Raw genomic sequence first — 27128 nt, forward strand, 5'->3', positions numbered from 1 at the left:
TTCCTTTTTTCAATCCAGGATTAAGTATGTACTTAAAATTACATTTGAAACCGTAAGAGTATTTGCAAGGTGATGTAATTCTGTATAAAATTTCTTTCAATAGTTTTTATTGTTATTATTTCCAACAAATCAAATGGGGGGGGGGGTACAGAAAGAAGAAAAGGGTATACAGCGAAAAAAGGAAATTAAAAAAAGAAAAAAAGGGGGGGGGTTGCCACACATTGGTTGTAGTTGCCACACATTGGTTGTATGTATAAAATTAACTGTTCAACCTACCAGGAGTAACTGTAAATAAAACTATTTAATTCTGTTGATGCAAAACATACTGTATCGTTTCTGCACCTGTTCTATTGCAGGCATATCCATACAAGAAAAATATGATCTGGAGAGAGGCCAGAGTGGATATTCCTCCCCTTCTTAGAGGATTAACTTGGGCTGCTCTTCTTGGTGTAGAGGTAAGGAGGCCTGTGAACTGATGGCTTCTTTCAGCTATTGTCACTATAATGAAAGGCTATGTAACCTGAGCATGTTGTTGAGAGATGGATACAGAGCCTTGGTAAGAGAAATGGGGAGGATTAAAATTATGTATGCTCTATGAGTTCAATGTGTTTATTTTTCCAGGGGGCCATTCATGAAAGATATGATATGATAGATAAGGACACTCCAATACCTACAGACCGTCAGGTAATGTTTTTGCTTTAGTTTTTAGTGTTTATACATTATAAATCATTTCTACTTGCAAATAATAGAACATGCCACATAATCTTATTGTCACTAGGTCAATATAGACATGCATTGCAGTTAACAGGAGCTCTACTATTAGTATTAGAATTCATGGAATGTGATTAAACAAATTGTGTTAACATACAAAATGCAGGATTCACTGTAGAAATCTTGGCAGAATTACAAGAATGTAAGCAAGATTAGCTGGTTTAGGCCAGGCCTTGGATTTCCTAGGATTTTTGTGGAGTACTTTGCTTACAGGAGCAGAAATATGGGTAGTCGCAAATAAGTACTGATAGTTTAGGCAAGACCACCTCAGTGATTGATTCAGTAATATATTTGGTCTAGTCTTTTGAATTTGCATAAATTGACAACATTTTAGGGAAATGGGACGAAATAAATAGCATGGGTGCCCAGCTGCATTAAAGAGCCAAAACTGAATTAAAGCTTGGGCCAAGGAATGTAGTTTTATTTTTGTCCACATGCCAATCGAAAGGATGGTTTTATGACATAGAAAAAAACAGCTTATGCTTTTATGACTTACTCTAAATGACAGTAGATATTTCAGACTAATTACAAACTGCCAGTTACTATAAGAATGCTCTAGGGTGGTGCTATCCAAAATGTATTGGGCCAATTATTTCTCATATTGCATGTTTAAGGACCAAAATAAACTAAAATGATGATGAATAAATCTCTGGAGCCTTTGAGCAGACTGTGGGCCATAAAAATAATATGGAAGGCCACATCTGGCCTTTGGGCCTCCAGTTGGGCAGCTCTGTCCGAGGGCATCAGCGTAAATACTCAGGGTTTTTTTAACAGACCTTGCACAGGTATCTATGCGTTGTTGTTCTTCATCAGAGCTAACACTAAATCTGTACACAGTGGACAACTAACGCTTCCTAAATAACACCTACCTTAAGATGGCCACATACAGTGGAGGTTGAGTTGACATATATCTGACCAATCACTACTTTGTGTTGAATGGTGGGAGTTTACAGTGCTTTGGACATGTATTTATAGCCAAGGTGCACGAGAAATACAGTTCTGATTTATCTGTGATTGTGATTGTGTGCTTGCTTGTTTATTGCTAGTCATCTTTTACAGATTGAAGTAGATATCCCACGTTGCCATCAGTACGATGAGCTCCTTTCTTCTCCTGAAGGCCATGCAAAATTTCGAAGGGTACTGAAAGCTTGGGTGGTTTCACATCCTAACCTGGTATATTGGCAAGGTATTCTATCTTAGCTTGTATTATATTATCCCTGGGGACAGAGATTTACTTTATGCATACAAACATGCTGTAAGCCCTACTGGAAAGATACTGTTAGTTTAGTCTTACAGGGCTGCTTTAATAAATGGGAAAATGGTAATTTGCCCGTTTAACCCATTATCTGTAATTTTATTTTCAATAGTTTTTAATGAAAACGCCACCAATTAAACTTCGTTACTACTTTAACTTTATTTGGAAAAAACATTTAGTGGCACATTTACTAAGGTTCGAATTTCTAAGTGCTAAAACTTCGAAATTCGACCATCTAATTGAAAAAATTCGATAGTCAAAGTTTGTTTTTTTTTGATTAAATTTAGCAGTTTTCGATCGAATTCAAATCGTTCGATTAAATGGATCGACTGAAAGATTTTCAAAAAAAAAAACTTCGACTTTTAAAAACTTAGCCAAATGTTGGCTAAAGGTTCTAGGAGGTCCCCATAGGCTAACATAGCAATTCGGCAGGTTTAAGGTGGCGAAGTCAAAGTTTTTTAAACAGACAGTACTTCCATTTTCGAATGGTTGAATAGTCAAAGTATTTTCAGTTCAAATCAAAATTAAATTTGGCCTATTCGATGGTCGAAGTACCCAAAAATTACTTTGAAATTCAACGTTTTTGAATTCGAAAATACATTTCGAATTCACTTCGACCCTTAGTAAATGTGCCCCTTAAAGTGGTTTTTCTTATTAAAAAAGGGGACATCTTAAGTGGAGACAATTATTTAATTTAAACCTAGAGGTGGGTGTTCAGGTTCTGTTTGCTCAATTGCCAGCACTGAGCACAAGTTAGGGAAGTCTGTAGTTTGTTTTATTTTTTTTTCCTTTTAGAGGAACTACAGAATTAGGTGGCCATAAAGGTATGGGCCAACTTGACCCTCATTGTTAAATGGGGTGTACAATTCCTTTTTCTGTTTTAGGTCTGTACATGGATAAATAAGCTGGTCACAAGCTCCCAGCTAGTGTTGGCCCACATAAATCCAGCTTAAAGCTGGCCATAGACGCACAGATCCTATCGTACGAATTGAGGATTTGTACGATTTTCGGATCGTGTGTGGAGAGTGCCGACATCTTTCGTCAGGCGGAGATTGGTCGATCGGACAGGTTTGATTTTGATGCGACCGATCCCGTCGGACCCATTGCGCATCGTAATCAGATCGTTCGGCCATACGGCCAAACGTTCAGATTACCCCCTATATAGCCATGCTCGTTAATGGCATATCGGGGAAAGATCCGATCTTTGCATCTATGGCCATCCTTTAGTGCTAAAAATGCTCATAATAGACATTGTATGGATCAAATGGAATACATTTTCAGCATTAGTTATCTAATAAGGATTGATTCTGCTTTGGAACTGAATCATAATTTACCATAAATTTGCAATATAAAATTCATGATGCAATGTAGACATACTGTAATTTCATATTAAAACTTTACAGAATGTGGACAAATAATGTTTGCATTATTACCTACCTTCTTCTCAATGTAAACATATTGTGACTATTGGGTTTTATAGTTTTATAGGGAAAATATACATAATTCTAGGAAAGTTTTTTCATATTTCTTGCACTTGTGTTAGTAACAGGCATACTGAGAAATTACTGAGCACAAATAATGGGATTTGTCATTGTACTTTAATACATGTGAAAATAACATTTTAAATGAATAGTGAGCAAATTATCTCAAAAGTCAACTTTCTAATCATGGGAAAATGCTAAAAATGATCTTTAAGACTTTTTAATAGAGATTAGCTGAAGCCGTGCCAGTCATGGGGATTTTCATGATCCATGCTAATGAGCTTGGGACGCTGTTTTTTTGTGGGAATATGAATTTTCAATTCCACTTGGTTAATAACCTATGGTTTATTTGTAATAGATATCTTAAATGGAAAATGTACTTTATTTTTTTGCTTATTTGTATTTATAGCCCCACATATGAGTGGCTAAATCAGACAACAGTAAAACAAATATTTGTGAACCATTCAGATAAAGGACATTTTTGTCTTCTGGAATACAGATTTGACCCTGAGTGTATATCTAAAACATAAAGATAATTTTTTTTTATCAGGAACCAAGCCCCCCCCCCCATTCAAGTACAAGAAGTGACAATAAGTATTACAGCAATAAACAACAACACTTCTTTCCCAAACAAAACTACTATATGCAACATGTCACATTGTTTTCAGTAAAAGGAAATACTTTGAATTTTGGGTACAGTGTCACTTTTCAGGCAACCACATTTTTACTATAATTAAAGCTCCAACCTATTTGTAGCACTGTACAAAAGAAGGGCGTATACATCAGGCAAACCGATTAAATACTGACCAACACCACTAGCATAAATAAGTAGATAAATAAGTTCTTGTGCATAGTAACCTGTTACTATATACTTTGCTAAATATGAGACAACAAAGCAGTTTGACACATTATTTATTATTTAAGCTTGGTTATTGCTTGCTAAGGGACATATGCAGAGGCAGCAAAATGGGAGCTGAATTTATATTCTTTCTTTCAAGTAAAAAAAATATACCTTTTTCAAATTATGTTTGTATTTTATTAGGGTTGGATTCACTGTGTGCACCATTTCTCTACCTGAATTTTAACAATGAAGGTAAACATGTTATTTTTGCACATATTGAAATGAAAAAAGTACCGGTGTGGATTTGTGTTGTAAAACATTTGGAAATGCATGTGTTGGGGGACTTACATTTTGCACAGGGGCAACTGCAAACATACTTTTAAACATGTTTTAACCTTTAAATGGTTAAATTGTTCAAATTCCCTGATACAAGACCTCCAGCAGTCAGTAGAAGGGAGGAAAAGGCAACCTGCAACTGCTAATAGGTCAATTATATGCATGCTTACTTTTCAGTCAACAGGAGGTTAATTTAGACCACCCAAGCAGACTCTAATGCCAAGTAATGATTTAACTAAACCCAAAAGTCGTGCCATAACTAAAACTAATTCAAACATAACTTAGTGTTGAATAGTGTCTGATGGTTGAAAGCAATTACTATTATTCCCAATGTGTTTTGACAATGTATATTTTAAAGCACACTCTTAATTTTTAGTGCAAGGTGATACTGAGTAAGCAAAAAATACATCCCCTTCGTTCATTGTTCTGTAGGTCTTGCATCAGAAGGCAGTATACTTGTTTTATGGCCTGTAGTATGAAACACTTAGGGCACCACCTTTGTCACGTAGCAGGTTGATTGTCCAATAAACAACGTGTTCCTGTGCCTGGCTGTATGTATTTTAATGTAGTAAAATAAAATTTTCCCAGCTCAAAGTCATATATAAATGACATTCTGCAAATTTGAAGGCAAATTCTTTATGATTGTTTCCCTGGAATGCTTGTTTTTGTGCTATTTACATGTTGTATAATATCAATTCTATTTTTTTAAATGTTAAAAAATGGTCGGTAGTTATTTATACCAGTAAAAGCTGTCTAGGGGAAGGTGTACAGGTGTGTGGAATTGAAACATTTTTAGGTACACAAAAAACTATATTCCCTATCTAGAAATAAAGGGAAATTTTATTTTTCCCCCTTCGAAAGGAAAAGTGATAGAAAAGAAAATTTGCCTTTAATTGTTATTAAATCTGCCCTATTATATGTAAATATATTTAGGGCAGTTTCATTCTCTGATGTTGTTTTTTGTTTTTTTATGAACAGTAAAGAGAGTTTTTTCCCATTTATGCTTGTAAAGGAAAGTACTAAGCTCAACAAACTTATAATGGGAGATTGCCACATATAGTGTTGAACAGCATAGATGGACTGCAGTGGGCACAGGGGAAACAATGCAATAGTTGTTAAGCATGCAGCCTTCATCTGAAGTTTGCCTCTTGTCTTTTAACTGTTTTCTGTGCATAGTGGAAAAATCATCTCTTAAATGGCATTACACCTCTATTGTACTTGCTGGCTAGTGATTTTGCTATTCTTAAATACACCTATACTGCATGTAAACTTTATTCTCTTTGTTTCCTGACAGCCCTGGCATATGCCTGTATGTCTGCCTTTATACCCAAGTACCTGTATAATTTCTTTTTGAAGGACAATTCCCATGTAATTCAAGGTGAGTTCATTTAGATACAAAAAATGATCCAATGCCAACCATTTCTTTATTTTACCTTTCTATTATGACTTATAACCATACTTTAAAATAAAAAAGTATAGGGTTGATTTATAAACAATGTTGTTTTTTTGTAATCATTACTTACCGTATTGTTATCTCCGTAAAAAAAATCAAGCATTTATAGTTGATAATTTGTTTTCCCAGTGTGGGTAAAAAAAAGTTGGCAAATCGTTAATCCCTTTTGCAGTTTGTCTCAGGGATTGGTAGTTCAGAGGGGTTTTAGCCCAGTGCTGCTTTTGAACCCCACACTTTGCGCACAGCAATTGGACTAATTCTGCAGAAATTCCTGTTGGGACCCTGTTCAATCTTTGATCAATCTGCCCCTATATTTTATATTATATTTTATTTATATATATATATATATATATATATATATATATATATATATATATATATATATATATATATATATATATGTAAAATATAATATAAAATATATTACAGAATTTTCAGGCTATCTAGAGAGCTAGGGGCAAATTCACTAAGGTGCGAAGCGCCGAACGCTAGCGTTTTTTCGCTAGCGTTCGGCATTTTCGCTACTGCGCAAATTCACTAACGAACGCTGGCGTAGTTTCGCTAGTGTTACTTCGCAACCTTACGCTAGCGACGAAACTACGCAAATTCACTAACTTGCGCAGTGTAGCGAACGCTACCTTTTACGCTAGACTTCCTTCGCCACCTTAGACCTGGGAAGCGCAATAGAGTAGATAGGGATTGTTTCAAAAAAAGTCAAAATTTTTTCTAAGTCCCAAAAAACGCTGGCGTGTTTTCTACATGACAGGTGATAGGCTGAAAAAGATCGAAAATTTTTTGGGGCTCCCCTTCCTCCCCCCTACATTTCCTGACTCATGGCAACTTACCTAGACAGTGGGCACATGTGTAGGGCAAAATAAAATTTTTATTGGCTGATTTGAAGGTTTTCTAGGCATTTGTAGTGCAGATACGTGTTCCTCCATTGAAATTTGAATTTTGCGCCGTATGCAAGTTAGCCTTCGCTAGCGCAACTTTGCTTTATATAGCGAAACAACGCTAGCGCAACTTCGCAAACTTACGCTACCCCTGTGCGCAACTTCGCATTTTAGTGAATTTGCGGAGCGCTGGCGAAACTACGCCTGGCGAAGTGCGGCGAAGTTGCGCCTGGCGCAACTTCGATTCTTAGTGAATTTGCCCCCTAGACTGGTAGTCATAATTGCAGTTTATTAAGCTTTAGGTTCAAGTAATAACATTTCACTGTTCAGTGACTTAATATAAATCCATAAGCAGATGAAGCATAGCATATCCAGAATGCCCTTTAACAGCCCAGTTCTGACAGAGGTTATCTAGGAACTTAATTTACACTGGAGACTGCTTGCTAATTGCTCAGAAAAATCATAAGACTTGTTTTTCTTTTTTTTTAAATAAGCACAAAGATTAGTGCTAAGTTTTCAAGTAAGAAAGAAAAAGGCATGGCAATGTAGCCTATGTCATCTGGAAAATTAGGTTTTCAGGAAGTGTATATACTGTACCTCCCCACTCGTAAGAATGAATGGCAGTTTTCTGCATATTCCAGGGTTTATGTGAAACCCTAACACTTGCTTAGTGCTCAAAAAATGTGTGTGTTTTATGGGTGAATGCTACATTTCATAGCCTTTACATTATAATAGCTGGCTCAAAGTTATTGAGTCCATGGTGCACAAAGGAACACGAGAGGGGCTGTTAGTGGGCATCAAATGGGAGTCTCTACTAGAGCTGCATTTTTAAGAATATATAGATGAAGCCCAGATTGTAACAGTAGTTATTAGTGCAGCATTGTGCACAGGTCAGTTTACACATGCACAACTATCAATGCCAGTGTTGAAACAATGCACCCTTTTGTCATTAGGCAGTACAGTGTGCACATTTTTGGCAGTTAATTGCTAATGGGCAATTAAAATGTAGTAAAGAGTGCACAGTATTACAAAAGACCCAAGGAAAGGTGTGAATTGCGTGACATACCCCATATGTCCATTTATTCAGCTGTATATAGTTGTGGGTCTGTATACTTGGGGGGTTATTTATCATGGTCCGAATTTATCTCAATATCGGCTGCTATAAACTCTGATCTAAAACCCGAAAATTTGCTTTGCGGGAAAAGCTCTGATTTTCACAATTTTTTCGTGAATTTTCCCCGAAATCTCAGATTTTATCGGAGTTTTCACTTAAAAGGTCAGAAAATATCGTGAAATTGCACAAAACCCCCTGACACAACCAAAAATCAATGGGACTGTTCCCATTGACTTTTATGCAACCTCGACAGGTTTGAGATGCCGTGTTTTTATATTCGGGCTTTTTAACCCTCTGGGTTTAATAAATTCTTAAAAATTCCTGATTTTTTTAAAAGTCAGATTTTATAAAAAAAAAATTCCGGATTTCAGGTATTCGGAGCTTAGTAAATAACCCTCTAGGTGTCTTTAATAGCTATCATCCCCTCTGGATTATTCAGTGTACTCTGCATGCAATGATCTTTCATCCCCTCTAATTACAACTGCTTGCTGCTTTGCTGTCATTTTAGAGTACCTCACCGTGTTCTCCCAAATGATTGCCTTTCATGACCCGGAACTAAGCAACCATCTCAATGAAATTTGCTTTATTCCAGATGTAAGTATAAAACAGGAAGCCCTTTTAACTGCATATTTATGAGATGACAAAGGAAGAAGGAATCAAATGAAAGTTTAACCCTACTCTAATTATGGTATTTTCTCCTTTCTTCAATCTCCTATCTGCATTTTAGCCTGTCTGGGATTAGAGTTAACTCATTAATACCCAAGCAATGTAGTGCATAGACAACATTTCAGTACTCAACGTCACATTTTTAAAGCTTAGTGAAACAACAGACATTATAATATATTTTATATCACTGGGATTTTAGTCTTGACCTTGTTCTTGTCACTATATACACTTTTCCTTTGAAGCCATCAGCTTGTACTGTACATATCTGTCTCTGTTTACCCTGTTTAAGGAATCTTTTCATAAATGTCCATAGCCAAGAGATCTATTTGCACCTATGGAGACAAAATGAAGCACACATGAAAAAAGTACTCTCCGCTGAGTTGCACTGTGCAGAAGTTACACTCTTATCTTTGGAATTTGATAGGCTGGCAGGATCAAACCTTGTACAAAGTACAGAAATTCCTAAAAGGGTTTAATTTCTGTACAGACCAATAGCAGATGCAAATATATCTTACTTGGAGTTTTCATCGACTGAAATTGTGTTTCTTTTTTTGGTGAAAAATAATAATGCCAGCATAACAAACGGAAAAACTGGTGAGCTTGAATTCATATTAAATGCAGTCACGAACTCTAATCACTACTTGTAAGCCAGCAGAAATTTTACCCATGTAAGTCTGAAATAAAAAGCATTTCATTCCATGCCTGATGTTGAGTGAGGATACTGATTGTATATGTGATGCGAAACATTATTCTTTGCTTTGCTGTGAATTTACCATCTCCTGTGGCATAGGGTATCTTGGGTGTCTTAAAGCTGTGTGATCACCCATATGTTATTTTAGTTTCAGTTTTAAATTTTTTATTTGGCTTGTCCCTGCGGAACAAAAGTGCTGGAATATATTTCTAAAAAAAACTAGTTTTTTTTATTTAGACAAAATGGCCTATGTCTGGTCACAGTAACCTATGAGCAAGCTGATAATAGGGCCTGAACTTGATTTTCGTGCTTGAACAGTAATCCTGTATCAGTAAGCCCTGATTAATCTTTCATCACTTTATCGCGGCGTCTCACTGCAGGAAGGATTGTGTTTCCTGGCAACCTTCCATTTGCTCGGGGTCAGAAAGAAGCCCTCAGAACGCAGAATGCCGCTTACACCGCAAGCAAGCTGAATATTGGATGCTGACCTATCCATGTGCTTGTGTAAGACAGGAAGCATTAAATTGCACTCATTTTCTTCCCTTTAATCTTGAATTTTGCAGCATTGCTAAAGAACTCTGCGTTGCAGTCAAGCCTTCCCCCTATTAAAGGCTGATTTAATAGGTTTGCTTCGTTATATAATGCGTGTTATAAAGTCGAGCTCACACAGGATTTAATTAATCTATTTCCTACTGGACTGAATTGCAAATCATCAGAGAGATTTGCAAGACCTGCATGCAGGAAATTGAAGATAACTAAGTCCCATTGTTCTGCTTATTATAGGATCTCTACTGTAAGGTGCATTCCTCTACCTGCCTCAGTGAAATACTATATGCAGTTTATAAACCATTTCCCCAGTGGTTAAGGACAAGTCAGTAAAACGGGAGATTATTTCCACTGTTATGCAGTATCATTTTTTCAGTGTAATTGCCAAATTATTAATGCATTTATATTGTATATATACATGTAAATATATGTATGCCTGTACAGGTATTGGACCTGTTATCCAGAATGCTCGGGACATGGGGTTTTCCAAATAACTTATCTTTCCGTAATTTGGATGCTCATGCCTTAAGTCTACTAGAAAATCATGTAAATGTTAAATAAACCTAATAGGCTGGTTTTGCTTCCAAAAAGGATTGATTCTAATATATCAAGTACAAGGAACTATTATTATTATTTATTATTTTTTTATTTTTAAAAATTTAATGGAGTCTATTGGAGACAGCCTTTTGAGTAATTCGGTATAAAAAGAATAGAGGCGCCAAAAGAATAAAAGGATATAAATGAGTTAAAAAACAAAAACTTGGTAATCAGAGGAGGCAGTAGTGGACTTACCTCCTCCAAGCAGACACAAAACGACTGTAATTAAGCAGTCAAAATTTATTAACGAACTCCAATCAGTACAACGCGTAATTCGGAGCTTTCTGGATAATGGGTTTCCAGATAACGGATCCCATACCTGTGTGTTTATTTATACACACACATTATGTTTGGAAATCCATTATCCAGAAAAGCTCTAAAATATATAAACACAATTATTCTTATTTTTTCAATGATTTATTTTTTCTCTGTAATATACTTGACGATAAGCCTTGTTGGTGGCAAAACAATCCTGCTGTTTATGTTCATGTTAAAATGTTTTTAGTTACCTTAAAGTGGATCTGTCACCCAAAAAAATGATTCCAAATCCTATTTCATCATGTTAGTCAAGAAAAATTAACTTTAATTACACTATATAAATTATTTTTTTCTTTTTACTTCAGTCTGGGAATTCATAATTATAGCAAGCAGACAGGAGCCATTTTGTGGACACTTATTAAGGCAAGCTTTGCATCATCTCAGAATCTTGTTTGTGCACCAGAATGGGGGACCGGATGTCCATCCCCGTGCCCTGGCTACACAATTAAACGGTGAAGAGAACTGGGGGAATGTGTGGAGAGCAGTGGTATCTAGGAAGTGCTGAATGGAAAGTGAAAGTAATTGTCTGACCCGCCTCTATGCCTAAGACATAGAGGCGGGGCAGCCAATATTTGATTGACAGCTGAGATTTTTAAATGAGTTTGCAACAGTTATGAACGCTTTAATGAAAAAAAGAATTCGTGTTTAAAAAATTTGGAATTCGTGCTTAATTTGAAAAGGACTTTTGTTATACAGCTTTTTATGTCTGGGTGACAGCTCCACTTTAAGGCACAGTGTTCCAAATGACACATGCCAAAGGAAACATGTCCTCTACATTTAGTAAAAAGAGACACTTTTAGTGCTCAATAAAAAAAAAAGTGTAATTCTAAGCAACCTTTCAGTATTTGTTAATTGAATGTTTTCAGTGGTTAGTTATTTGTAAATGTTACTGTAACTGAAAGCTGTATTTGTCCTTCTGTATATCTGATTGTGACTGTTGAAAAAATGTAGCAGAGTTAAGCCCTCCGGCACCACTACTCATTACCTACAATGCCTTACATGGGTCTACACAGGCCTGTTATCCTCTCTCTTCTGTTGTTTCAATATTCAGAACCCCCAGGGCTCTGAAAGGCATTGTGGGACAGACAAAGCAAGGGATAAACAGATAATGCTCTTAATAGTATTTACAAACAACTTTAAATCCATTGAAAAACTTTAATTTGTGTATATTGGAGACTTCCTTAGAGGGACATTTTCTTAATATAAAAAAGGATAGCTCTTAATGTTTATACATACTGCAAGTAGCAAGCAAACAATGCTGTGGATTTACAGTACAAGGAGTCAGGCTAGAATACTAGAAAGAAAATAGCCCTAATATACAGTATAGGGAATTCAAGTAACATAGTGTTGAACCAACCAAACTTCTTCTCAAGAGACAATAAATAAATGACCTCGAAGTGCAGTAATTCATGCCGGGGATTAAGTCCTGCAGCCGTTTGCCCTTCGTCTTTCTTATGATGGGTAAGATGTTAATCAGTTCTGTAAAAGGTGCCTAGTGATTCCAAACTAAAGCATTATTATCGAAGCTTTGAATTCATTTGTTCATTTCTCCTGTTAGAGGTTTCTCAGCTTTTACCATTAAGGTTAGTTCTACCCTGGGATCTATTACAAAGGGCTGAAACATGGGCTGGAAAGCAGAATAGATTAAACCTACAGCAGATGGAAAATCATCAAAACATGTTTTGATGTAACGAGATTTGCAGCATGCTTCTCATTCCAACTGCATCTCCTTCAGATGCATCCAATTTACACCCTGTTATAGGTCATTGAGCACACAGGCAAAGGGAAGAAAAGAGCATAGGAAAGTAAGTCTCCACGCCAGCTGAGCCTGTTTCTGTGAGGCAGCCTTTCCCTGCTGGCATGGAGGAGAATAAAAACTGTGCTGAGCCGTGGCACTTCAACCCCATCATCCAAGTGTCACATTTTTTGTGCATGTAAATGGTTATAAAGTAATTTCCCCAACATCACATCTTTTTTTTCCCTTACATCTGAAGTGTAATTGTGAAATATGGGGTATATTACCTTACCTTGTATGAGTTATTTATATCACCTGTAAACACTAGTGATACTGAGTTCCTGATACATGCATGCCAGTGAAATTTTGTCTGAAAGGATAAATCCCTTTTGATTTAGCTTTTGTGAAGGACTTGTAAAACTCTTCCTCCAACCCATAACGTCTTGTCTGTTGTGTAATTATTAGCACTTTTGTGAGTGCACAGCACCATTCTATTTTACTGAATGATGTCCATTCAAAGCTCAGTATGGGAGGGGATATGTTGGTTTTAAATATGTGACTGCCGTGGTGCTGGCATAATTACCTATGATTAAGTACCAGAGGGTACAAAACGCATAAGGTCATGCCATGGGGTCAGTATGTTGAAATTTTCTTTTAATATGAATTTTTGAAAAAAAACATTTTAGGAATTTTGAGCCAAGGGATTATTGATTATATGGTAACCTCTGATCCAGCGTCCGTTATTAAAGGTGATATAAACTCAAAAATAAAATGTTGCTGCATATATATATATATTAATCCACTGGGTTAATGATTTAAAAAATATTTGTTAATGTAGAAGTCTTTATTTATTGGTCTGGGTGCAAGTTGCAAAAACAGGCACAAATTTGCATCTCTTAAACCAACACGCCAAGTAGTTTTAGTACGCCTCTGCAGTATTTTTGTCAGTGTACAGTGTAGTCCATTGCCATTAATGCTGTGTGTCTACATATGTATTCTTTTGCAGCAACTGATTTGTGCACAAATGGAGGGGATATAAAAGGACACATATGCCAGTTTGGTGCCAATATTATTTATGTGTACACAGTTTGTGTGTGGTTTAGTGTTCTCCCCAGGTGCTTTTAGCTGGGCACTCCATTGTTTCGTAAGCTGTCCACTCTGCGTACCTCCGAAATTTCCCAATTTCAGCCCAGACAACATATATTATGTCCTGAATTTTGTCTCAGTGCCAGAAGAGATTATTTCTGGGACTCTGTACCCCATTTCCATCAATCACTCCACTGAGTTTTATCCCTACACCCATGCTTGGCTTCCAGCAGTAATTTTTAAAGTTGGGCAACCCTGCTTTAGACTTTGGGAGGCTTCCCTGTTTCTTTCCTGTCTCTGAAAGAAAGTACTTGAGTAGCACAGAACAGAGCGAGACATTCTACACTGTTGCCTTATGTGTGCTACACAAGCTCTGTCTGTCAAGAGCAAGAGATAAATGGGAGAGCCTGCAGAATGTATAATCATAAGGGGATGTGTGATAAATGAGATAAGAGAAAAGCAAAGTGTTTTTGGGGCAGGATGGATGAAAGGTAAAGTTGAAATCAAAAGAGGAAAAGGGTTAGAAGAGTGAAATGGAAGAGAAAAGGGAAAGGAGTGCAGGGACAAGAAAAAAGTAACTGTTAAAGGCAGTGATCCCCAACCAGTAGCTCGCGAGCAACATGTTATTCACCAACCCATTGGATGTTGCTCCCAGTGGCGTCAAAGCAGATGCTAATTTTTGAATTCCTGGCTTGAAGGCAAGTTTTGGTTGCATAAAATACACGTGGACTGCCAAACACAGTCTTTTATAGGCTGCCAGTCCACATAGGGGCTAACAAATAATCAATAGCAGCCCATATTTGGTACCCCCAAGAAAACTTTGCATGCTTATGTTGCTCGCCAACTTTTTTTTACATTTGAATGTGGCTCACAGGTAAAAAAGGTTGGGGACCCCTTGTTTAAGGTAATATCAGATATCATTTTAAAGGGATAAGTAGAAATGGGGACTCGGGGGGGGGGGGGGAAAGCAGAATTCAGATGGGTTTTGGGTAAGAAACTAGTTCATTCAAGAAAGTGGAAGGAGAGCAAATGGGTGCAGGATAAGAAAAAAGTGGAAGCCAGAAGTTCCAGAATGGTGTAGGTAAAGAGCAGGCATTAAAAGGAGAAGAAAATGGGAATAGAAAGATACAAAGTATTAACAGTGCTGAGAGAAAGACTGGTATTAGGCAAAGAGGTTAAAGGAACATAAGTGGAAACGGCTGGGAGTAGAAGGGCATTGTTGAAAGTGAAAGAGAGGTGAAACAGGTAAAGACAAGTTGTGGCTGCAGAGTGGGCATCACCTTAGTTTCCCTGCCATGAACATTTGCTGTGTCCCTCTATCAAGTTTTCAGAGGAAAGTACTAATAGATCTTGCCAGACTAACTTAATTTCTTTTTATGAGAAGGTGAGCAGGGACCTCGATTCTAGGATGACAGTGGATGTGATTTACTTAGACTTTGCTAAAGCATTTGATACAGTGGCACACAGTTGGTTACTGGTTAAATTAAGGAATGTTGGCCTGGAACATAGTATTTGTACCTGGATAGAGAACTGGCTTGAAGATAGACTACAAAGAGTGGTGGTAAATGGAACATTTTCTAATTGGACCAGTGTGGTTTGTGGAGTACCACAGGGCTCTGTACTAGGTCCTTTGCTTTTCAAATTGTTTATTAATGACCTGGAGGTGGGCATTAAAAGTATGGTTTCTATTTTTGCAGATGATACTAAATTGTGCAGAACTATAGGTTCCATGCAGGATGCTGACACTTTGCTGCCCAGTTTTCCAACTTAGACAAATCACTCTGCAAACTGGAAAATGAGGTTTAATGTTGATAAATGCAAGGTTATGCACTTTGGCAAAAATAATATAAATGCAAGTTATACACTAAATGGCAGTGTGTTGGGAGTTTCCTTAAATGAGAAGGATCTAGAGGTTTTTGTAGATAACATGTTGTCTCATTCTGGGCAGTGTCATTCTGTGGCTACTAAAGCAAGTTCTGTCTTGCATAAAAAAGGGCATTAACTCAAGGGATGAAAACATAATTATGCCTCTTTATAGCTCCCTGGTGAGGCCTCATCTGGAGTATGCAGTGCAGTTTTGGACTCCAGTCCTTAAGAGGGATATAAATGAGCTGGAGAGAGGGATGGAATACTTAAACTATGAGGGTAGACTGTCAATGTTGGGGTTGTTTTCTCTGCAAAAAAGGCACTTGCGAGGGGACATGATTACACTTTACAAGTACATTAGAGGACATTATAGACAAATAGCAGGGACCAGAGGTTATCCCTTCAGAATAGAAGAACTTTCATTTGAAGCAACATAGGTGGTTCTTCACAGTGAGTTGTGGAATGCACTGCCAGATAATGTTGTGATTGCTGATTCTTAAATGCCTTTAAGAATGGCTTGGATGATTTTTTGGACAGACATAATATCAAAGGCTATTGTGATACTAAACTCTATAGTTGGTATAGATATGGATATATAGAATTTATGCGAACGTGTATGGATGCTTGGTTTTTATTTGGAGGGGTTGAACTTGATGGATTTTGTCTTTTTTCAACCCAATTTAACTATTTAACTTAACTATGTACTGTAACCTCTGTAAAACGTTTTCTGTTACAGCAGACGAGGTTGGGGCAAACTTTGAAGCTTATTGTATTCATCATTCATGGGGGAAAGTGGGTACATATTCCTTATCCCCATCTGGCTTTCTGGCTATTGTTCCTTGATTCTAGTACCTGGGACCCAAATTAAGACTCTCCCTTCTGATGGGAATGTGTGATGAGGGTTAAGTTGCTGGTGGGGGGTGTACTGGTGAGTGGAGTACTCCATTCTCTAATCTCAATTTCAACTCTATTTTTATATCTGGTTTTCACTTTCAATAACAAATCCCCACAGAGGGACACTTTGTATGCTTTGTGTATTTATATATTTTTATGCAAATACATGTTTTTGCTGTAAACATTTTTAAATAAATACAATATATTGCTGGATATGGCCCACCTTGCCCATTGCTAACTCCCATAATGGGAGAAAATATGACAGCCCTAGTGTGTCTTTTACATATTTACACAAAAAGTTTAGACAAACTAGTGTTACAAATACACAAAACAGATTTCATGTATAAAAGAAATATATCTTCTAACATATCTATGGAATACATCAATTGAGGCTATTTAAACTTAGACCTTGCTCTCTTTACACCATTGTACTAATATTTTATGTATTATTGATACGTGTAGTGGCCCCAATCCCTACTGAGACCAAACACATCATCTCATTATATTCCACAATTTTGGGCCTGACCAGAGCTTACATTTCTCTTTTAATGAGTAAAGCAAAATGGTAACATTTTAGCCAAATATATAGGTTAGCTCCTATTTCTTTAAAGCACTTGATTGCTGCAATACTAGTAACAATCCAGGCTGCCTGCTGGTTACCATTTAATCCTGGAAGGAAATACTAAAATCGAGTGCTTGATTCCACATTGTTCTGCTAGAGGGCACTGTGTAACCACTAGAGAACTAGGTATACTTGTATAGAAACATGTTAGACATTCTTAAAGTGTACCAGACCTCTATATAAATTTCAGTGTTCTAGTATCACTTGTAAGAAATAAAAAGGGAAAGTATATGTAATTTGTGCTTTAAGAATATATAATAATCTTGCTAGGTCATGAATTATAGTAGTTTACACACTGTTTGTTTTCTTTGCAAGCATATTTAGCCAATGAAAAAGTTACTCCAAAACATCCCTTGACACTTTCCATTGGCTGTAAAGCTGTAAAGTTGTCAGAACTGATTGTTCTCCACCAGAAAATGTGAACTAAATATTTTTTTCTGAGTGAGTACCTTCAGCTTGGGGCTTTCAGGCAGATCTTATTACAGTCAATGGGAGGTGGTATAGGCATGACCACTTTAAGGCACTGGGGATCCCAGGCCAATTATTTTGTTTGGCCCCAACAGCAAGTCAGGACTACTCTCAAGCAGATGAACGAAAACATAAGAAGGCAACCAAAAGAGAGCTTCTCTTTTAAAACCTACAATACATATTTAATTATTTTTTCATAGCTACAGTACAAAAAATTAAACTCTGTCTTATTATACTACTTATCTCTCAGCACAGGAGTGGCAAAGCTACAGACTGATCAGGCATTGCTCTTACCCACATACAAATCCTTGTCACAAATCATAATTGGAACATTGTGTTAAATGTATGCTATAGGGGGGAACATTTGGCAAGAAATGTGTGTATACCACTAATATTGCAGGAAAGCAAGACAGTATTTACTGTTAGGTAATGACAGAGCCTCTTTGAAATGTAATTAAACATAAAGATGTTTGAACATTTGTTAGCAGTTTCTTAGGAGAAAGCAATGCTCTTAAAGAAGCTAATTCCTTATGTCAATTCTTGTTTAGCAGAATGGTAAATTGGGATCCTATTGTAAAACGCACGAGAACATTTCTCTGAGAGATCAGATGCTACTGTACAAGTAGTTATAAAAGACCCAAGGATTTTATATATATATTTTATGTCTAACCAAAATGTGAAAAACTTTAAAGGAGAAGGAAAGGCAGTAAAATTAAGTAAACTTTATCAGAAAGGTCTATATAAATACACCAGTAAACCCTCCAAGATATGCTGTTCAGAGTCCTCTGTCAAAAGAAACAAGCATTTCATTCCTTCTATTGTGTATACATGGGCTTCTGTATCAGACTTCCTGTTTTCATCTTTAACCTCTAGGGCTTGAGCATGCTCAGTTTGCTCCTCTTCCCCTCCCTCCTCCCCTGCCTGCTGTAATCTGAGCCCAGAGCTATAACTGAGCAGGGAATTCACATCAAGTGAATATGGCAGCTGCTATCCTAAACAAACAGAGAGCTTCTAGAGCTGTTTACTCAGGTATGGTAAAGCATTCTACAGAATAAATATAGTGTTATAGCTTGCACGATTGTGGCTCATCTATTGACAATAAACTGCTTTGGTACCTTTCCTTCTCCTTTAAATAATTTAAAATATATTTTGGTTCATTGATAACATGTATTGTGACCGAGGTATTTACTCCTTTTGGAGAGGTGGTTGTAGTGGATTTCACACTTTTTTTTTTTTTTCAACAAGCCTGAAAAACATGTATCAATAAATTTTGAATACTCAAAAACTTGGTTAGTTGTCAAGAATGTGTGTGTTGCTTAAATTCACAGAACAATGTGTTTCGCAAAACTAATTATTGCTTCTCTTCCAGCTCTATGCAATTCCTTGGTTCCTTACAATGTTTACACGTAAGTACAGCTATTTCTCTTTACATACTTCTTTTCACTTGCTTCTGCTTTTTAGAATGTTGACGTTTATTTGCCAATGCTGCATTGTGTTTTGCATTTTGTTTCTCTGTCATGCCAACACAACACGTTTGTCTATTTTTATGCACATTGGAGTTTTTTATGGATAGGATAGGGCTAACTGACTGCAGACAATTGGAAGTCAGTGTGTAATTGAAGCACAGAGGTAGGTTGTCATGAATAGAAATAGACCAGGTCTCTGGGAAATGAGGACTTTGGTGTAATAGAAGTTCAATCAAGGGAAATAATTAAAGTCTACATGGCCATTTTCATGCCTGCTGATGTGGCCCTTTCCTTTGAGCAGGCGTTTGGCCTCCTTCTAGTACCCCAAGTAGGTTGTGTAAAGAACTTGTCAGCTTTGATTAAACAATTAATGTCTTGATGTGAAAAGTGCTTGCATAGTGTCACAGAGTCAAATCTGCAAGTGGGTCACGCAGTTCTTGATAATGTCAGTGTACGAACAGTATTTTGTCAGACGTTCATTTACCATTAGTCAAAAACGTACTTTTACTAGAAGTAAAGTCCCCTCCCTTTAAAATACAATTGAAATAATGGTTCTGCAAGAGAAGCTTTAATAGGATAAATAAAAACCAAGACGAATGCTTCCGAGGCCCATAATTACACATTCCTGCAGATCAATAAACTCTTTTTGCCTTGAAGTTGCTTTGGAGAAGAAATAGCCATTGCCAGGTATTATGGATGTAGCTGCACTACAGTGTCATAGTTCAGAAACTGTCTCAAACTGGCAGTCAGTTCTTTATGGCCATTTAATGACAATATACCAAACCATACATTAACTGGATATTAAGTAATTTACAGGAGATTTCTATTACAGACAATAACAAAATGCATGGGTTGCTTTATGTTGTCTGCTGACTGAAAATCATGCCAGTGGAGAATATGTCACATTTGTCTTTACCTTAAGGCTTACATATGACTGTCCAATAGTAGCTTTTTGTTTTATTTGTGTCATTTTGTATCGCTTAGTTTTGCTATGGTGGTTTTCACTGGGTTTGTACTGCTTTGTAGTCCGTTGGTACCGGGAGGACTTTGCGGAGTAGAAGTAAGGTAGCAGAGGAGAGTGTACCTAACTGGGTTGGTCTAAACCTTATATAATCAGGATCCCATCAGGATGATATTAATCTGTAACATATTTTTCCCAAGCCTTAAATATCCAAGTTTCTCCAGTCCTCCTTCTCTTGTTTTCAACCCCCTTATAATTTACAAGTGCTGAAGGATTGTTCTTTGCTGATCTAATATAGATTTTTTGGCATACTGTATCTGTGGCTGTTTTAGCTCTTCTATTATGCTACGTAAATATTTTATGTGTCGAATAAATGTGTTATATTTTTACAATTACAACATTTGCACCAGGTCTAATAATCTAATCCAGTGCTGTCCAATTTCTATGGTACCGAGGGCCGGAATTTTTCTAATCTACATGGTGGAGGGCCGATAATGGAAGCCAGTGTTAGCCACTCCCTGTTTTTAGACCACACCCACTTTAAACCACACCCATGTTACCGCAAGACCATGTCCACATTAATAGCACAACCATTAATATCAAAAGATATATGTCCCAAGGCTTTTCAATAATGAAAAAAAAATTATTATTATTGAAAAGCTTTGGGACATATATCTTTTGATATTAATGGTTTTGCATATGGACTACCAATGAACTGGGGCAAGTCCCTTTGGCTTGGTCATTGATTCACAGAAATCAGAAGTGGACCCACGATTGAATAAGAATGGTTTCACAAAAAACCAAATGGTTGGTGCTCACTGCAGGGATCAGGGCCGGAACTAGGGGTAGGCAGAGTAGGCGGCTGTCTAGGGAGCCATCATTGAGGGGCGTACTTTTAAGGGGATTTTTTTTTAAATTTTTAAATTTTTACATTTATTTTTCAAGCGTTTATTTAATAATTTGTTTCAGTAATCATGGTCAGCCAGTTGGGTGGAATCCATCTCCTTCACCTTCTCCCTCTTGCCGGCAAGTAATTAACACGTATACGTGTTAATGACGTCACTGATGTGTTGGGTGGCAGAGAGCTGGCGGCCTGCTTGGTGCGGTTGGGTTGGCTCACTCTCGCTGCTCTCAGCCTTGCACAGTTGCACTGAACTGAAGACATTCTTTCTATTACTGTAAAGTGTGAAGCTTCCTGCTGGCACAGCCAGGTACAGATTTTGAGGCCATATGTTTGCTGTTGCTGCTGGGTGCTGGCACAGGTACATAAATACATGGGGGCAATATGATGTGATCAGATTTATTTTTGGCTGCTGCTTACACAGGTAAAGATTGGGGGCAATATGATGGCTGCAGGAGGGCTGTATGATGGATGTCTGCTGGCACAGGTATGGGGATGTATTATGGATGGCTACTGGGCTTGCTGGTACAGGGGGCAGTAATATAAATGAAAAAGTGTTGTACATTTTCTTGCTCTCACTGATTGAAGCTCTTGCCTAGGGTGTCAAACTACCTTGTGCCTGACCTGGCAAGGATGTCACTCATATGTGAAAAAAGTTGTCATATTAAGACACCCATAAATCCATATGCCTCCTCCTCCCCTGTGTATAATACAGTGCCCCAGCATATGATTAAACACTTTAGGGGCCACTAACAATAATTTTCAAATGCTAACAAACCCCCAGAACAAATACCAAAGTATGACACACACAGGGAGCATATAGAAGGCAGAACAGAGCAGGAGACAGGGAAAGCTATCATTCGAATATGTACTGTACTACATACAGTGACACAGTGCTGGTGCCCCAATAGCATTTTTAATAAAATGTGAACAATGTGGGCAGTTTCAGTCTGGGTCTCAGGTGTGAACAGTACAGGCTTTTGGATGTGAACAATAGAGGTGTCAAAAGTGTGAACACTACAGGGGGATGACTGGTGTGAACAATGCAGGGCATTATAGTGTGAATTTGAGGTTTAAACAATGCAGGGACCTGTCAAGCTCTGTAGATGGCCATTTAAAATCCTTTAAAATCTTACACAAGGTAAGTAGACACAGCAGGCAGACTTTGATGTGGAGGGCCAAATAAAGGGGGTCAGACAGTTGGACAGCCCTGATCTAATCCATAGTAGCCAGTCAGCAGGCCAAGAGGATTGGTCTCTGGTTTGAAAGCAAATATATTATTGGGTGTTCAATACACAACACCCAATATACAGTAATATTTGCTTTGAAGCCAGGGAACAATCGGTATGAACGGCTGCTATGGATTACTAGACCTGGTGAAAACTTTATTACTTGACATTGAAAAGATAAACAAGCCAGAGATATCCCAATGAGGAAAATTAGGTCAGCACTGACAATTTATTTAGCACAATTTATATTACTTTAAACCTCACATGTTATCTTGCATTGTGTATTTGAAGGCAAATTGTGGGTTTTCATTATTTAAATTGCACAAGTGTGGTCATTTGGCCTCTGATCAGTTTTAAAGGGGTAGTTCACCTTCCAAACACTTTTTTCAATTCAGTTGTCCTCAGATTGTTCACCAGAAACAAAGTCCTTTTTCAATTGCTTTTAGTGCTTTATTCCTTACAGTTTTTCCAAAATTCTAAAGTTTAAAGTCTAAAAGTTCAAAAATCTATGATTTTATTTTCCTCCCTCTGGTGTTTCAGCCTGGCTGTTCTGTAGTCCAGGTGTAAATTCTAAACTTTTACAGTTTTCTACATTTGTTCATAAATTCTTCATCAGCATCTGTGGAATATTACCAACCAGTGTATCAATTATTACAGTGGACGTTACTGAAATTTAGGGATTAAGCTCAGCAAGACCAAAGATAAGCAACTTATCAACAAACGTATCCTTTAGAACAGTTTGCTGAGTCAGTGACCCCCTCCCAGAGCTGCTTTACAAAGACACAAGACAGTGAAAAATGAAACTTTAAACTTAAATATTAGAAAAACAGTAGAATGTAATTGAAAAAGTCTTTATATATGATGAACTATCTGAAACCAACTGAAATGAAAAAAGTTTGGAAGGTGAACAAGCCCTTTAAAGAAAGTTTAACCTACTTTTGATCAACCAAAATAATTAACCATGGACAACCGTCCATGAACTTTCATACACTCCCAACAAGTTCAAGTGTCATACTTTCAGCTGATCGTTATTTTCCAGCTATATGAAATAATTACCTTGATATGTTTTCTGTGCACAAGCAATATATTCCGTTACAAATACATTGCCATTTCTCCTTTGATCCACTGGGCTACTAGCCCTCTGATCTATGCCAGCTCAGTCTTCAAGATTATGTCCTTGCTGCAAATATTTTGTATATCAGCACTGCATATTTGGCTTTGTGGAAAAAACTAACATTTGAACAAGCTTACAGCATTTTCTAAATTTGCTCAGATTGTTGACTGAAACCCAAGCCAAACTGGAGCAGCAGAAACCAGTATAAACAGAGATTTTGCTGAAGAGTTTCCATTGTTTTGGTCAGAAGTTTTGCAGTGTTATACAATCAGTGTGGAAGCAAAACTCAGTGTCACCTTTACAGAAACCCAGCACAATCGGTATTGATCTGAGATAGACACTTCCCCAGGAAGCAATTACACAGTAGCCTATTCTGTGAACATATCCAGTTAATGCATGCAGTCTTTTTATAACAGGTTTTATTTTGAATAAATGTTTTATAGTGTAATATATAATATACTTAAGCCATAACACACTGGCAAACTGGGCTCTTGAATAAGATATCAATTTTTTAGTTGTAGGACAATTTAATGAAGGTATAGGGGCAGAAAACAACTGTTCAATAGAGCTTCAGTAAATAGGGCTTGTACTGAAAATGCATTCAGAAATCTCTGCTCTCCATATCAATATATTAGGACTTTATCATAGGACATTTTGTAGGAATGATAGTGATCCCTGTGGTGTCCAATATAAAGGGCATCCATTTGAAAGTTGTAACCTTGGAATGCAAATTGCCGGTAAAATTTAGTGTCTGTGATACATATATATCATGATAAATCAATAGAATTCTTTGTGAAAATTAGTGTAGGACTGGCCAGACCAGTGTCTGTTTTGTTTTAAGGGGAGGGGTTTTTTCAGTAGCTTTAAGCACAAAATGCTGTAATGTCCTGATTATATTTACATGGGTGGGTGCAGAGGGTGTATTGTCTGATCATTTTGTTCCCTAAACAATCATCCAGTTTGATTCCCACCATTTTCAATTACGTTTTAGATAATGCATATTTATGAACTGGTCTGAAATGTATATTATGCTGACTACAAATAGAAGTGCAGTATAAAACTGTGAAAGGGAAAGCCTAAGAAAAGCAGACAAGAACATAGAGCTCAAAAAGCTGAAGGGGGGGTTTAGAAAGGGAGAGAAGAGAAAAGGAAAGGAATGGAGAGAATGGAATGGGTGGGAGAAAAGTAGAGGAGATATTGAAGAAAAGCAAAAGTGGAAAACGTAAGATTGAGGGGAGAGCATTGTGCGGAGAAATAAGAGAATCAACAAGAAAGTGGTGTTACAGAAACCATAGCCCCTGCTGTCCTCCAGCTGCTGAAATGCATATGTGTTGTACTTGTGTGCCAGTAGTTGTCTAGTGCATATATGTCTATGTGCATTTGTATATCTGGTGCACACAGGAAACAAAAGGCTATGCCTGGATGCTAGGTTTGTTCTTTAAAGGGATACTGTCATGGGAAAAAAACATTTTTTCAAAATGAATCAGTTAATAGTGCTGCTCCAGCAGAATTTTGCACTGAAATCAATTTCTCAAAAGAGCAAACATATTTTTTTTATATTCAGTTTTGAAATCTGACATGGGGCTAGACATTTTGTCAATTTCTCAGCTGCCCCAAGTCATGTGGGACAGTCCCTCTTTTGACAGCTCAACCTGCAGTCACTCTTTTGTACTGGAAAGTCCCTATTTTCTCTGCACTGAACAGCCAGAAAAAGAAACAAAGTTTCTCACTTAATTGGCTTTTAGCAGAGAGCAAAGAACAGCTAATAGGTGCAAATAAGTTACTTTGAAACAATTTTGAGACACAAAAAAACAGTTTAGATAAGGAGAAATATTTTCAAACTTTCATAACAAGCCAAATTTTGTAAAATGAACATGGTAATTAGGGGGTGTGGCCACAGAAAGGGCCATGGTCAAAAAAATTCACTGTTCTACGTGCAAAAAAAAATTTTTGTCCATCTTTTTACTTCCAAAATGTTGGGAGGTATGAGTGTGGGAGCTGCTAAGCGAGTGTTGCAGGTGCTCCAAGTGTTGTATGTAAATTAAGTGTTTAGCCGCATTAAAAGCCAAAAGGTGTTTAAAACTAAAAAGGCGTTTTTGAAGGGATCCTGTCATCGGAAAACATGTTTTTTTCAAAACACATCAGTCAATAGTGCTACTCCAGCAGAATTCTGCACTGAAATCCATTTTTCAAAAGAGGAAACAGATTTTTTTTATATTCAATTTTGAAATCTGACATGGGGCTAGATATTTTGTCAATTTCCCAGCTGCCCCTGGTCATGTGACTTGTGCCTGCACTTTAGGAGAGAAATGCTTTCTGGCATGCTTCTGTTTTTCCTTCTCAATGTAACTGAATCTGTCTCAGTGAGACATGGGTTTTTACTATTGAGTGTTGTTCTTAGATCTACCAGGCAGCTGTTATCTTGAGTTAGGGAGCGGTTATCTGGTTACCTTCCCATTGTTCTTTTGTTTGGCTGCTGGGGGGGGAAAATATCACTCCAACTTGCAGTATGGTCGAATATTCCAACGATTTTTACTTCGAATCAAAGTAAATTCGAAGTCGAAGTATCCAAAAAAATTACTTCAAAATTCGTACTTTTTGTACTTCGAAAATTCACTCGAACCTTAGTAAATCTGCCCCTTAATGTCTGGTGCAAAAAACATATACACTGGGGCAACAAAACCCTGAATTTCAGAAAAGCAAAGTTTAGCATCTTAAGGGCTGCTTAACAGCAAAGTTTAGCGTCTTAAAGGACCAGTAACGGCAAAAAAATTTTTTAAAATTAAATTTGTTCGTATACATTGAAAAAAAAACCCACCAAGATAAATTAAACTTTAAAATCGCAAAGTCTTCATTAAGAAATAACTTACAGAAACTCCGCGTGTGCTCCTTTTCAGAAAGCAATCAGGCAATCCATCATGCGGTGCTCGTTTTCTCCTCCCTGCCTTCCTTATTGATGTTACTGGTCTGTTAAGTTTAACAGCAATGGTTGTCACTTAACATTATATTAAATTGTTTCTGTTCTCAATTTATTCCCTTAAGAAGTAAATGTTGAAGCACCAAGAACCACTCTATGTGGCTTAATATAGAAGTAAAGAAGTTAATAGGAATGAAGAGAAAGACATTTGAAAACTACTCTGTGGGGACAGAAGCTGCATTTAACAAATATAAACACTATAATAAATGTTGTAAAACAGCAATCCAGAAGGCAAAGTTTGGAAATGAGGAGTGCATTGCAGCAGAGGCTAAGTCTAATCCCAAGTACATTAATTGTAAAAAAAAAATGGTAACTGTGTGGTTTTAACAGATAAAGAAAAGGCAAATGTGCTAAATCAGTTATTTTTTTCAGTGTATACAATAGAGGAGTCAGAATTCCCAGACCTGCCACATAGCTGCACTATTGGTTCAGCTTAATCTAGTCAGTGGCTGAATCAGGAGAAGAGAGCTTAGTTCAGTTTAAAACCAGCCTCTATTTCTGATTTTCTGAGATTTAAAAAGTCATTACTGCTTGTCAATTATAGGCCAGTAAATTTGACATCCGTGGTGGACAAATTATTTCAAGGCTTGTTAATGGATCATATTCAAAATGTTGTCCTAGTGAATGGCATTTTGAACACTGATCAGCATGGCTTTATAGGTCATGTCAGACAAATTTGATTGCTTTTTATGATGAGGTAAGATGAATAGGATGCTGGACAGTGTGGGGGGGGGGGGGCTTTGTTGCACCCTATTTGGATTTTGCCAAAGCGTTTGATACAGTACCCCACAAACGACTGTGGGCCTTTTTACAACGAGAGCTGTGAAGATGTTGAATTCTCTCCCTG

General features: G+C 37.2%; 1 protein-coding gene across 1 annotated transcript in view; it reads left to right on the forward strand.

The window, feature by feature from the left end:
• tbck.L (TBC1 domain containing kinase L homeolog) overlaps positions 1–27128 on the forward strand; it is a 156674-nt gene that overhangs the window by 69918 nt on the left and 59628 nt on the right. The window contains 7 exon segments of the mRNA NM_001093662.1: positions 357–455; positions 622–684; positions 1831–1957; positions 4550–4600; positions 5979–6062; positions 8653–8738; positions 19003–19039. Of these exon segments, the coding sequence (NP_001087131.1) occupies positions 357–455; positions 622–684; positions 1831–1957; positions 4550–4600; positions 5979–6062; positions 8653–8738; positions 19003–19039 (547 nt within the window).

Source organism: Xenopus laevis, chromosome 1L (assembly GCF_017654675.1).
Source record: "Xenopus laevis strain J_2021 chromosome 1L, Xenopus_laevis_v10.1, whole genome shotgun sequence".
In the NCBI taxonomy this organism is placed as follows: Eukaryota; Metazoa; Chordata; class Amphibia; order Anura; family Pipidae; genus Xenopus; species Xenopus laevis.